This window comes from Lathyrus oleraceus, chromosome 1, assembly GCF_024323335.1.
Source record: "Lathyrus oleraceus cultivar Zhongwan6 chromosome 1, CAAS_Psat_ZW6_1.0, whole genome shotgun sequence".
NCBI lineage: Eukaryota > Viridiplantae > Streptophyta > Magnoliopsida > Fabales > Fabaceae > Lathyrus > Lathyrus oleraceus.
The window spans coordinates 371,914,316-371,929,146 of record NC_066579.1 but is presented as its reverse complement, the minus strand read 5'-3'; the positions used below and the strand labels follow the sequence as shown (position 1 = coordinate 371,929,146).

The 14,831-nt window shown below is 35.1% G+C and overlaps 2 protein-coding genes across 2 annotated transcripts; both read left to right on the top strand.

Annotated features, from left to right (window-relative positions):
- Positions 1-878: 878 nt before the first annotated feature.
- LOC127107597 (kinesin-like protein KIN-14U) lies at positions 879-3,000 on the top strand. Its single transcript, XM_051044893.1, has 8 exons — positions 879-1,056; positions 1,160-1,243; positions 1,326-1,487; positions 1,590-1,696; positions 1,783-1,967; positions 2,169-2,333; positions 2,425-2,643; positions 2,756-3,000. Exons 1-8 carry the CDS (start codon positions 879-881, stop codon positions 2,856-2,858), a joined length of 1,203 nt encoding a protein of 400 aa, XP_050900850.1. The 3' UTR covers positions 2,859-3,000.
- A 4,817-nt stretch (positions 3,001-7,817) lies between these two features.
- On the top strand, positions 7,818-9,812 carry LOC127107587 (uncharacterized). Its single transcript, XM_051044884.1, has one exon. The coding sequence runs from the start codon at positions 7,818-7,820 to the stop codon at positions 9,810-9,812; it is 1,995 nt and encodes a 664-aa protein (XP_050900841.1).
- The last annotated feature ends 5,019 nt before the right edge of the window (positions 9,813-14,831 follow it).

Below are 14,831 nucleotides of genomic sequence, written 5' to 3'. Positions count from 1 at the left end.
ATAAACCGCCCACCCGGCCCAACCCGGTGAAACCCGGAAGAAAAAAAAGAATTTGGGCGAGTTGGATCGGGCCAACGGATCAACCGGGTTACAGGGGGTTCAAAAGAATGGGTCGGGTACCAAAAATGGACCCACGGGTACCCAGACCCGCCCATCTACGAAACACCGCTCTTTCCTTTCCATATTCTCACTTCTCTCTCTCTCGTTTTTCCTTTCCATCTCTTATTCTCACTTCTCTCACTCTCGTTTTTCCTTTCCATTTCCCTCACTCCACTCGTTCTAGGTCTTTCACTCTTTCATTCCAGTTAGTAAGTCTTAGTTTCACACACTCTCTGTTAAATGACTCTTAGTTAGGATTTTTTAATTAGGGTTTCTGAATCTAAGGTTTTTAATTTAGGGTTTATGATGATTGTTGTTGTTACAGGTGATTAAAGGCTTTGGACCAGTTCTCTCACTCTACAGGTGATTAGAGTTTGTGTTTTTTTTGCTTATATTGTTGTTGTTTCGATGAATCTCTTTGTTCTCTCTAACTCTATAACTTAAAAACTTGATTTGTGCATAATATTTGATTACTTTGGGTTGATCTTTGGAAACTGGAATGTGACTTTTGCTACCCCTGCATGAACCGTGATTTTTGGAACTTAGGGTTGATCTTCACACCCTGATTCAAAATCAGTGCTTCCTTTGTTTCAACCTCACTTTTTTCTTTTCTTTTTTTCTGGTTTTTCGTTTACGTTACAGAAATCACGGTTATTGTTTTTCTTTTCTTCTTCTCTACATGATTAGCTTCACCATAACGCATGCTTCATTATTCATGTTCTAGCTTCTTGTCGTTTTGCAAAAGCCTCTAGAAACTTCTCTTACTTGTGAGTGGAAATATGTTGCTTTCTAACGGAGAAGACCAGACTCAGCTGCTGCCTTCAGAAACTGAAACTCAGGTTTCAAACTCTGATTCAGTTGAAGGGTTATTACCGGTTTCAAAAGTTTACACCGATGTGGCTGTTGTTCCTGAGCAACAAAACAACGAGATTCAACACTTGATATCCAATTTACAAAGTATAGATAAATTAGAAATCTTTTTATTTCCTTTTTTGGTTTTTGTTGAATTAAATATGTGAAAGTGAAATAAATGTTGCTGATTTTGTTTTGTTTTATGCAGGAGAGGTTGAGGAACTGAGGCTGAAGCAGAGAGTAGTGGATGGAAAGAGGAGACAAGCATTGAGTAAGATATTGGATATCAAAGGTAGAGTCTTAATTGGGGTTTCTATTATATGTTAATATGTTATTTTTATTAGAGGGTTGAAAATTTTCATTTTGTTATTCAGGGAGCATTAGAGTGTTTTGTAGGATTCGACCGAATCTTTCGAAAGAGAAGAGAAGAAATTATGAACCTGTATCAGCTGAATCAGAGAGAGTTCGAGTTAAGTTTGGTGGGACAAGGAAAGAGTTTGCGTTTGATAAGGTTTTTCATCAAGATACAACTCAAGGTTAGTACTCTATCAAATTCCATTTTGTTGTGTTACCTAATTTTAATTATTTGATATTTGTACCAAATTTTACTGTGTTTACCATTGTATGAACATCTGCAGAAAGTGTTTTTGTTGAAGTGGAGCCAACTCTAAGATCTGCAATGGACGGGCACAATGTGTGCGTTTTCGCTTATGGTCAAATCGGCACAGGCAAGACATTCACCATGGTCAGTGATGTCAAAATTGTGTTCATCTGCTAATTAATGTTATCCAATGTATGTTGTGGTTTCTGATTGTATATGATTAATTTTAGGATGGTACAAATGAGCAGTTAGGGATTATTCCTCGAGCTATTGAAGAACTCTTTCGTCAAGCGTCAATGGATGCTTCGTCCTCTTTTACTTTTTCAATGAGTATGTTGGAAGTTTACATGGGCCATGTCAGGGATCTGCTGTCTCCAAGACAGTCTTGTAGAACACATGAACCTCTCACTAAGTGGTAACCTTTTTACTTTTTTTCACTAAAACTTGATTCTGCCTAAAAGATAATTGAATATAAGTTGACTTATTTATGTAAAACTGGGCTAATCAATAAATTTGAGGCTAAAAATCAATTGTAGAGGCAAAAATTTCAGATTCTAGCTTCAAGTTAGAATCAATTCTACTTGAGAACACTGTGGCTCACCAACTACTTTTACAGCAATCTCAACATCCAAACAGATCCAAAGGGATTGGTGGAAATTGAGGGTCTCTCAGAAGTGCAAATTTCCGAGAGTGCTAAAGCAAGATGGTGGTACAACAAAGGAAAACGATTCAGATCAACCTCGTGGACAAATGTAAACCAGGCATCAAGCAGGTCGCACTGGTGAGTCACAGTTCTAATTAGATACTCCAAAACATTTTCATGGTTTTCTCTGCTTGATAGTTACTTTATTTGTTTAGCTTTATATATCTAGCTTGACAAGGATAAACATATTTAGACGTGGGGATTCTTCCGAAGCCAAAAGCGAAACAAGTAAGTTGTGGATGGTTGATCTTGGAGGCAGCGAACGATTGCTAAAAACCGGGGCCAGAGGACTAACACTTGACGAAGGTTGTGCTATTAATCTTTCTCTTTCAGCTCTAGCTGATGTCCTTGTAGCTTTGAAGAGAAAGAGGTGTCATGTGCCTTACAAGTAAGTATTTTGCCACTGTTATTGATTAACAGTGTAAAAAGCTTTACTCTGACAATGTTTCAAAACTAGCCTCGTCAAGGTATCACATAATTTTATGTTTCTTTGTTTGCAGAAATAGCAAGCTGACCCAGCTACTGAGAGATTCTCTCGGTATGATACTGCTTTCTTCTCTAAATTGCAAATACAATCAACTTTTATGTAGAAAAAATGACTAATTGAGAGACTAGAGTAAGAACAATGAGACATCTGAATGAACCAACCATGTGCAGATGTAATATGGACAGTCAACTGTTTGATATACTTTCAAAAGTTCTCTTGTTTCTCATGTATTTTGAGTTTTTGTATATGATACAGTGGTTGTAAATTATTAATTTCTTTTTAAGGTCTGTGTGGAAGTAGCATAACAGTTGTTATTTTGGATTGAAGTTTTTGATACTTTGAATTTATTTTGAATCTAAATTATAGTAATTTGTAGCTCAAAATATTATCAAAATGTATTATTGGGCTCAAAATAATATCAACCCAATAAAACCGATTAAACCGATTGCATAACCCGCAACCCGTCCTAACCCAACTCGTCCAAACCGATTACAAAAATGGGCGAAAATGGGCTTATATGGCTTAACCGTGGGTTGGGATGGGTGAGGCTTTTGGGCCCGAAACCGCCCAACTCGGCCCGTTGTCCAGCCCTATTATCAACAACTAAAATATGGAACACTTTTTGCAATTGCAGATAGACTGTCATGAAATAGAATATATATCATAGTTTAGTCATATAGTTTGGTTAACCATATTTTTGCACACCACTACTTTAAAGTGAGTAATTCAGTTGATTAAAAAGATCCATCTTAACTTTAATTAAAATCAACAAATTGGACTTTAAACAAACCCGTGATTTATCAAGTAGAGAATGTGGAGTGATATGTGTGTAATATTACTTGTTTGAAGTCATTTTTTAAAATCTTTGATGACAGAAATTACCACAGTAGCAGCTTCATCATAAGGGTATCTGACAAATGCAGCATAAAACAATTTTTATTAAAGAATTAGTTGTTCTAACTCTTTTTTATGAAATCTCATGATTTAACAAATGTTTTATTCTCATTTTTCCAAAATCAAAACCTAATTGAAGTAAAATATTTAAGATTCCTATTTTATTCTTCAGCCTAGTTGTTCCTTGCTTCCTCTCGTCGTTATCATCGTCGTGTTTAAGCTTTGAATCAAACTAAATTTGATTAGAAGAATCTTGTCCAGACAATCAACCACCACAAAATTTGAGTGGCGCAAAATCTCAACCCGAATGGAATCTGTTTCCAATACATCATGAACAAAACCTTTGTAGTCAACTTCCACGGTATATTTATCGGAATCAATCTATGATATTAAGAAGGAGAAAAAATCAAGAGTGGAAAGAAAGGGAAGAAAACATAAACGAGCCATGAGAGAAAGAGAGAGGAATATAGATCTGAGAAAGAGAGGGGGAAGAGGATTATGAGAAAAAGAGGAGTTTTTTCCTGCCTTGCCCTACTATTGAATTTTTTTACCCAATATGCCCCAGTCTGAAAATTATTTCCCAATCTACCCCCTTTTTCGGTTAGGGCTTGTCACTTCAAGTGACGAGGGGATGAAGAAGGATTTTACGCAGTGTGGGCTCGTCACTTGAAGTGACGAGGACATGAAGAAGGATTTTTATTTTTTTTAATATTTTAAATACTTTATTAAATACCAATAATAATTAATATAATTGATTTTTAATTATTAATTCTATATTTAATTAATATAATTGATTTAATTAAAAATAATAATGATTTTTTTGTAAAAAAATATTTAAAATAAATAGTAAATAATTATAGTTTTTCATGATAATAAAAAAATTGTGATATTATTATTTTTGAAATATTAATAATAAAAATGATTAATTTTTAGAATATTAATAATAGAAATAATTTGTTTTTTTAAGAATTACAATGGAAGAAATACATTTTATTGATATAATGGAAGCAATACATTTTATCTATAGTGACCGCCTGTTCCACATCTTGTGCCAACTTTTTTGCGTTTTCCCTTGCCCAAGTCTTCTTGTCTTTGTCTTACGGGAGACGGAGATGAGTCGGAAGACAATTCATCAAGGGCGTTTTGTTGTTGTTGTTGTTGACTTTGATGTTGTTGTGATGTGTTAGGAGGCATATCCATAACGTCGAGTTCTTGAACGCCAAAAGAAGGCATACTCATTAAATGGTCATCGGTGAGGTCAAAGTTGGGTAGTGAATGTGTGGTTTGTGTGTAGGTTTCGGGTGGGTGTGTTGGATAGGAGGATAATACATATCATCAGGGTTGTATGTGGGAGTGGCATGTGCGTATGTGGTGTTAGAAGGTTGGGGTTGAGAATGAGGGTTTGAGTATTCAAAGTTGGGTTGAGGAATTGGAGTGTATTGTATGGGTGGGCGTAGGTTGGTTTGTTGTTGATATTGTTGGTTGTAAAAGTAGTTTATTGGAGGGAATGGAGTTTGGGGATTATGGTGTTAGGTTGAGGTGGAATAAATGATGTGTTGTTGGGTGGTCTGGATGTGTTGGTATGTTTGTTGAGTTGAGGATGATGGTTGGTTATGTTGTTGTGGGGGTGATGTTGTGTGTTGGGTTGTGCGTTGGGTTGAAGAAGCTACACGTTGACGGGGATCATCCAAAAATTGTGTCGGAGCAACGTGCATAAAAGGAATTGATAAAAACCAATTCATGTATTCTCTACCCGGCTTAGACTCACCAATTAACGAGTTTCCTTGTAACACCAAACGTCTTCTTCTTTTCCATTCTTTCAGCTCTTCTTTATTTAAATCTTGCCAATGCGTGTCCCAAGCTTTGACCATAGTCATGTTATGGTGTTCACTTAGACATCTTGGCGGAGACGGTATTTGTTGTTCAAATCCAAATTGGAGTTTGACTCGATCCGTTTGATGCATCTCAACGGTATAGAAACATATGATATATGTTGTTGCACTCCAGACTCGGCTGTCATTATAATCAGGCACTGGATATTGTATGTACGACCTCCAAATAAACTGTTAAAAGAAATATAACTATTAGAATGTATAAAATAAATAACTTTAATATTATAATTAATATTAGAATGTATACAATAAATTTAAATAAGTTTAATATTATAATTAATATTAGAATGTATAAAATAAATTTAAATAAGTTAAATATTATAATTAATCATTCTTACATCTTTTTCTTCCATGTGTTCTATTGCAACACGGTACCCTTGTAAATGATGTCGAGGATTAGTTCGATAATTCATACCTCGTTTGCACCATCTTGCATATTAAAAAAAATATGTTTAAGTGACGTATAAATAATTTTGATAAATATAAATTGCATTTAAATGAAAATCGTTACCTTAATGCATAAGGAAATGATGGAACCTCGTTACTAACCGGGGCTATCAAGGGTATGCGTGTGAATGCCCATACAATTAGTAATACCACACATCCTCCTATTCTCTTTACTCCTCTATGGGCCGCCTTGCACATATGTCTATATAGTGTAGCCAAACAAGCAGAACCCCAACTGTATGAATTACATTTTTCAAGGTCTCCTACTAAAGGTAACCAAGAAGAATGCAACAAATTGTGACTTTTATCTGGCATTAAAAAAGTAGCAATTAAAAGTAAAATATAAATTTTTGCATGTAAAATATTTTCTGCCTCAGACGGGTTAGGGTTATTTTTGAGTTGCGTTAATAGTGCTTCTAGCCAAACAATTTTGACAGAAGCCCCATTTTTATCCGAGGCGGTTGGTTCGATGCCCAAATTTTCCATGTAAACGTCATTGGTTACGTTTGTTGGCCCATTGACAGCTTTTCCATGGATTCGGAGACCGAATCACATACTCACATCCTCTAATGTGATGGTACATTCACCTGTTGGTAAATGAAATGTATGTGTCTCCGGTCTCCATCTCTCTAACAATGCCACAATGAGTTTAGAGTCTACTTTTAGACTTGCAATTTTTGCCACATTCGCAAAACCTGTTAGCTCCAAGTACGGTATTATAACCGCACTTGGTTGAATATATGAATGCGAATGAACCCGAAATTTTCCATCTTGCTGAAATTAAAATAAATAACAGTAATAAATATTTGGTCTAATAAAGAACGGAAATAAAAAACGATAATAAAAAACGGTAAATTTGAATGAGACTTACGTATTCGGCAATGTTTGCCGCCGTCCCACGGTGTGATTCGCCCATCCATAGGAAAGACATCTTGAAAGGAAGTGTAGAAATTGAAGAGAGTAAATATTTGAAGAGGGTAAGAATGTGTGAAATAGAAATTGTAAGTAGATCATGAGTAAGAAGTGTAGAAGTATTGATTATTTATAGTGGTAAAATTATAATAAAAAAATTTGGTAAAAGTTGGAATAGTAGAGGATTAGACATTGCATTGCATGTCATGCATGCAATTTTTTTTTGTAAGGATTCCCTGTAACATGAGATTCCCACGCTGAAGGGAAAACACAATGCCAATAGCCTGCACCTATGGCTCGTCACTTTGATTGACGACCTGTACCTACTTCTTTGAGGCCTCGTCAAATGGAATGGCGAGGTGATTCGTCCTCTTTGTTGCCTCGTCAAATGAAGTGACGAGTGCTTTATGTCTAGGGTTTTGTCTCGTCAATCCAAGTGACGAGCTATCACATGCCAATTTCCTCACGCGTTTCCCTCTGTCTCTCTCCTCTATTTAACTTAAAATTAGCATGTGATTTGGATATTGTATTATATTCACACCAAATCAAATTCATATTTCCTATAAATACTACTACTTCCTCATTTACATTCACCAAATCAAATCCTCACTTATATTCACACCAAATCAAATCCTCATTTATATTCACACCAAATCAAATCCTCATTTATATTCACACTAAATCAAATATTACACATCCATGGCTCAAAGAAATTTAATTGTTTCTATCCATTCCGAAGGGTCACTTTTCACAAATTCAAGTGAGGGATTCTCATTTTGCAATACGAATTTAACTATTTTCAAAATCCACATCAACTCCGACTTTCATCATTTAAAAGACCGTATTGAAAAGAAGTTACAACGTTATGTTGAAGACATCATTTATCGTCAACCATTATTTAATGGAGATGATAATACCGTCTTTCACATAATGACACTGATTAAGACCGACGAAGATGTCAGGTCGATGTTTCAATGTCATGTAACATTATCTCAATTACCCAGCATTGAGATATATGTTCGTCTAGTCGATAATCTTGAAGAACAACCGAGTGACAATGTTGAGGAACAACCGTCTCACAACGAAAATCACTGTTATCCAACGCAATCTGTACAGTCACATGACTATGGAATGAGTCAAGCCATTGACGAAGAGCCGACTCAAAATAATGAACCTTTCATACCAAATGAAGAGGTGGGCGAGAATAGTGAGGATGATCTTGAGGAGGTTCGATTTGAAGATCTATTCGGTGTTAGCGATGACGATGGCAATGAGGAAATATTCGACACACCGGCCGTTGCACTAAGAGCGCAACCAATTAGTTTGTGCAACCCACTTGCGCACATGCAAAACATAAGTTTGGATGATGCCGAACCAATCTCCGTTTTCGGCAGTTTCATACCAACTCACAACTTTGACGAAATAGAGGAGGGCATAGAGTATGAAGATAAGGAAGAGTGTCTTCTGGCGTTGCAACAATGGCATATAAAACGTAGTCTAGATTTTTCTGTGGTTAAATCTGATAGTGTACGCTTTGTCATCAAATGTAGAAATTCAACATGCAATTTCAAATGCATGGTCTCTTTGCGCAAGGGCAACTCAAGGTGGATAGTTGATAAGTCTAGTGGGCCTCATACGTGCACAACCACTTCCATGTCACAAGACCATACAAAACTCAGTTCAGAAATGATTAGCAAGAGCATAATGGAGCTTGTAAATCGGGACGCTTCTCTTAAGGTGAAGGTTATCATTGCTCATGTTGTTGAGAAATACCGGTATATCATATCATACAAAAAGGCATGGATTGCAAAGTGTAAGGCGGTTGAGTCGCTCTATGGAAATTGGGAGACATCTTACAACGATCTTCCGCAGTGGATACTGGTAATGAAAACATATCTACCAGGTACCATTATAGAATTACAAACCCTACCTGTGATTTCAAATGATGGTTCATACTTGGGTGACCAAAGGATATTTCATCGTCTGTTTTGGGCGTTTAGACCATGTATACGTGGCTTCGCGTATTGTAAACCAATTGTGCAGGTTGATGGAACTTGGTTGTACGGAAAGTACAGAGGGAATCTGCTGATGGCTGTGGCACAGGATGGGAACGGGAACATATTTCTGATAGCGTTCGCATTGGTTGAAAGTGAGACAAAGGAAGCCTGGAGTTTCTTTCTTAAGAATTTGAGAATGCATGTTACCCCCCAAGCAAATCTATGCCTAATATCAGACATGCATGAATCAATAAAGAGTGCATACAACAACCCGGAAAATGGATGGCAGTTTCCTCCTTCATCACACGTCTATTGCATTAGACATATCGCGCAAAACTTCATGCGGGAGATTAAAGACAAGGATCTGCGGAAAATAGTTGTTAACATGGGTTATGCGTTAACAGAGGCAACGTTTAACTACTATCGGGGGGAAATCCGAAGAACAAACAACGACGCTTTATCATGGATAGACAACATCCCTCGCGAGAAGTGGGCAAGGGCATTTGACGGAGGGCAACGCTGGGGTCACATGACAACTAACCTAGCAGAAGCAATGAACGCGGTGTTGAAAGAAACCCGGAACCTTCCAATCACTGCATTGGTCAAATCTACGTACTATCGTTTAGGATCACTATTTGGTAGAAGAGGCCATCAGTGGACAAAAATGTTAGCCTCTGGGCAGGTTTTCACTGATAACTGCAACAAGGGGATGTCTGAGGAAGTCATCAAAGCTAACACGCATAACGTCATGCAGTTCGACCGAGAGAGATTTTATTTCATGGTCCAAGAGAAGATTAATCATAACGACGGTCGACCAACCAGAACGTTCAGCGTTGATCTGAGGAAACAACACTGTGACTGTGGGAAATTTCAGGCATTTCACTTACCTTGCTCCCATGTAATCGCAGCATGTTCGAGCATACGCTAGGACTATTCCATTCACATTCCAGACGTCTTCAAAATTCTTAACGTCTTCAAGGTCTATCAGGAGAGTTTCCTAGGACTTCCCCGTGAGGAGAATTGGCCACAATATGAAGGATTTACTCTTTGCCACAACGACTCTATGAGAAGGAGGAAGAAAGGGCGCCCAAACAGCACCAGGATTAGAACCGAGATGGACGACGTTGAGAAGGAAAAGAGAAGGTGTGAAATTTGTCGTGAAATAGGACACATGCGTAGGAAATGTCCTAATGTTGCAGGACCATCCCAACGACCTTCCAGATGATTATGTTGTTGCTTTAAATATCCGTTCAGATGACTATGTTTTTTTATTTATTTATTAACTACTATGCACGTAATATATATAAACCATTGTGTATTTCTAATGTCTTTTGGGAACAAACATTTATGAAATACATTTGTTAATCAAAGGGTTATGGTTACAAAGTAAGACCACATTAACTAAACAACAACAACAACCAACACAACTGATAATTAAAAAACTAATCAACAACAACAACCAATACAAGTGGACCTTCAACTCCTTTATTAACTTCACCACTATGTGCCGAAAACATACACTGGACATCTTCATCATTTTCTATACGATCCAGGTAATACATGTACGTACCATCGGGGCTTGCATCAGTCAACGTTATGTATGGACAACGATACTCTACTTTCCTCACCTTCATACGATGCCCACCCAACTGTCGGAAGCTAGTGTGGATGGCAGAAATCAGTGTTCTAAAATTCCATTGCGGATCAAGACAAACACTCATTTTTTCACCGTGTCCATAAAATACAAGACCACAAACAAACATTCTGAACTAAAGAAAGGATTTGGTGGTCTGAGTTACATTTCTACAAGTTCTGCTATTTATACAAAAATTAATAGTTGAATACTCGGCAAATCATTGGCCGAGACAGTACAAACACAAAAACTTTTTGGCGGGAAAGATATCGTTCCCAAAAAATGATTGACATTTTGGAGGGAAAAATAACAATTTTATTATTAATATATAAGAAACAAATTATTTCTATTATTAATATTCTAAAAATTAATCATTTTTATTATTAATATTTCAAAAATAATAATATCACAATTTTTTTATTATCATGAAAAACTATAATTATTTACTATTTATTTTAAATATTTTTTATAAAAAAATTATTATTATTTTTAATTAAATCAATTATATTAATTAAATATAGAATTAATAATAAAATATAAATTATATTAATTATTATTGGTATTTAATAAAGTATTTAAAATATTAAAAATTAAAAAAAATCCTTCTTCATGTCCTCGTCACTTCAAGTGACGAGCCCACACTGCGTAAAATCCTTCTTCATCCCCTCGTCACTTGAAGTGACGAGCCCTAACTGAAAAAGGGGGTAGATTGGGAAATAATTTTCAGACGGGGGGATATTGGGTAAAAAAATTCAATAGTAGGGCATATGAAGAAAAACTCGAAAAAGAGAGAAAGAAAGAAAATGTGTACTTGGTCATAGCTGTCAAATTATTGATAGGACTTGTGAATCAATTAGAAAGAAGTAAGAATTAATTTGTTTAAGTTTATAATTTTGAGTGAAAATGGAAATAAGAAATGATTTGAGAGAGAAATTTTTTAATTCAAATTCAAATTTCAAATCTAAAAATTTGAAATTGAAAATGAACACTTGGCATATTGTAATAGGAGAAGTGTATGATTAAATGAAAACATTAGTCGATTAGTGATATACCCTTTTGTTAGTGTAAAATTCTAAAATTAAAAGGACAAATATATAAGTGCATGCAATTGAATTATAATGGAGAACTAGTAGATGGTAGTTTAACTTATTCATGTCATAAATATTTTTTTCTCGTTGCAGAAACACCCAATTTAAGTTAATATACCTAATGAAAGATAAAGAGATTTTGACTAACATTTGAGGAGCCTCACGTTATGCACTAAATGGACACAGTGTGACCATGTGATGGGCACCACCCATCGCTAATTAGACTATCATTTTCATACAATAGCATATAAACACTTCTTGCAATTGCAAAATTTGTTTTTTTTTTTTTTTTTTTTTTTTTTTATTATTATTATTATTATTATTATTATTATTATTATTATTATTATTATTTATTATTATTATTGTTGTTGTTGTTTATTTTTATTGTTATTTATTATTTATTTGATTAAAATTGATTATTTTTAAGTTATTAAAAAGAAAATTCTATTTAATTGTCCATCGATTTTTCACAAATGCATTGCAACTTCGGAGTTAAAAATTCAATTTAACTTCAGAAATTGCTTAAACGCAAAAAATCTTGTTGATCGGCCTGAGATTGGGTCGTTCCTATATGAATGACTTTACGTTTGCTTAACATAACATTAGATTCTTTAGTTTAAATTATCGTTTATATATATTTTTATTTTAAAAAATATCGTTTAAATCACAAGTTTTTCGCAGATGCATATCAATTTTGGAGTTAAAAATTCAATTTAACTTCATAAACTGCTTAAACGCATAAAGTTTTGTTAACCGACCTTAGATATGGTGATTCTTACATGAATCACTTTACAATTGCTTAACATAGCGCTAAGTTCAGTAGTTCAAAACTCCGATGAGATTTATGTTATTTACAATTGTTTATTGGACTTGTTTTGTTAAATTGATGCACTATATCCCTATTTGACAAATTGTACCATTATTAATGTGATTTGTATTAAGTTTACCGCTTTCATTTATTTTTATTGTGTTAATTGATTGATAATCTAAAGATTAAAATCAATCATTTTCAGAAAAGAACAAAAAAATAAACACTCGATTCAACGTCGAGTCTTTTTCTCAAATTAAATCCAAATTGAATACAAAGTCGAGTATCTCCCCCTATTAATCCAAACTCTTTTCATAAATCAACTTTAGACACTTAATTCAACGTCAAGTCGTTTTCCTTTTTAAAGCGAATTTGATCAGGTTTAAACTTTCTCTATTTTGAATGTTAGTATATTGTTATAGAGCTCCACGTTCGAACATTAAACTTCCATATTAAAATACAATAAATATTTGAATTAAGTCCTTTCTCTTATCTAAATTAAGTCCTTTCTCTTATTTGAATTAAGTCATTTCCATATTACAATCAATATTTGGGCACTACAGTAGAGCTCCCCGTGTGAATAATCGTCTTCCATTAATGAACTTTGACTTAATTCACTACACATTTTTCATAAATAAACTTTTGGATGAATTAAGAGTGATAAGCCTCTTCCTTTTTGGGAATTTGAGTGTTGTAGTAAAGCTCCCTCTTCGAATGTCTGTCTCCATTTAAAACCAACTCAAACAAATCAAACTTGTTTTTCGCCCTTGTGCGACTTTGAAAACATTTTTAGAAACGAGTATGCTTTATCCATATTGATGTGAAACGAACAGAGTCTTCTGCCTCTAAGAGTGAACAACAAGTAAAGGTTTAGTCACTCAATATGTTTAAAAGACCATTCCTTAAAAGAAATTAACCAATTAGTTATTACTAAGTAAAACTACGTAGTCTTGAGTTCTCCATAGCATCTCGAGATACGTATGAGCAGGATTGAGAAATCTTATTAGGCACCCCTTTAATAAAAAATGTTCTTCTTTTCTTTTTTCTCATTCGATGAGTAAAAGATCGCAAATAATATCACGCTAACACTCTTACACGAAATTAACTAGATGGATCCCGTTGAGTACAACAAATGTGAGAGATGCTAATACCTTCCCTTACATAACCGACTCCCGAACCCGATCTGGTTGTGACGACCATTTCTTTTTGTTTTTTGTGGGTTTTATTGATATTTTCCCTTTCCCTCTTTGGGAATAAATAAAGTTAAGCGGAGATTCTGTTTTGTTTATATTTTGAGTGTTCCTTACACTCAGGTATTTTTTGCGTCATGATAGACACCTATACAACTCTTGAGGTTAATCATCTTCTCTTGGTTAATCACCTCTTTCATGGGTTAATCACCTTCTCGCAGTTAAGTACACATCTCTGAACCATACGCAACTCTTGAGGTTAATCACCAGTTCTTGGTTAACCACATCCTTTATGGATTAATCACCTTCTCATGGTTAAAACCTTTTTCATGCATGCTTGCCTTATGAGACTCAAGCTTAGGCAAACCCTTTTTCATGCATGTTTACCTTGTGAGACTCAGGCTTAGGCAAAACCCTTTATGCATGTTCGCCTTGTGAGACTCAGGCTTAGGTGAACCCCTCATTCTCATGCATGTTTTCCTTGTGAGACTCAGGCTTAGGCAAACCTTCCTTTTCTATTATGTTTACCTTGTGTGACTCGGGCTTAGGTAATCCATTTCTCATGCATGTTTGTCTTATGAGACTCAGGCTTAGACAAACCATTTCATGCACGTTTGCCTTGTGAAACTCAGGCTTATGCAAGTCCCCCTTCATGCATGTTTGTCTTGTGAGACTCGTGCTTAGGCAAACTCCTTATTTTCTTGCATGTCTGCCTTGTGAGACTCAGACTTAGGTAAACCCTCTATTTGTATGTCCTTATCCCTAGATCTAGGAAAAATCCTACAACTATACGTTGACTAATCACCATCTATTGGTTAAACTCCACACTTGTTGGTTTAAATATACCATTATATGGGTTCAAACAACACACTATTTGTCCAAATAATACTTTCACCATACTAAACAACACTTTCACCAAATGCACAAACTCTTTCTTAATTCAATTCAATCACAAACTTTCTTCAAACACAAAATTCTTTCTTTTCAAAAAGAACTGTTATAATCCGTTTATTAGTAGTCAAACTAAAAGCTTAGAGCACCTGAACGAGGGTTTGAATCAGCCAACGTCAAAGCACTTATATGATACAATTATAAATTTTCCTTAAAAATAACCAATAAATATTTATTTTCCACCATGAATTACAAAGCTCTAATTTTCTCATTGCACTATGGGAATACGTAGGCACGAGGGTTCAAATCCTTGGCGAGCACATTAATTAATAAACTT

Bases quoted from the DNA above. Each gene is read 5' to 3' on its own strand.
- LOC127107597 (XM_051044893.1), top strand. From the start codon at position 879: ATGTTGCTTTCTAACGGAGAAGACCAGACTCAGCTGCTGCCTTCAGAA. The intron at 2,334-2,424 runs GTGAGTCACAGT...TTATATATCTAG, and splicing joins GCATCAAGCAGGTCGCACTG to CTTGACAAGGATAAACATAT. The intron at 2,644-2,755 runs GTAAGTATTTTG...CTTTGTTTGCAG, and splicing joins AGGTGTCATGTGCCTTACAA to AAATAGCAAGCTGACCCAGC.
- LOC127107587 (XM_051044884.1), top strand. From the start codon at position 7,818: ATGACACTGATTAAGACCGACGAAGATGTCAGGTCGATGTTTCAATGT.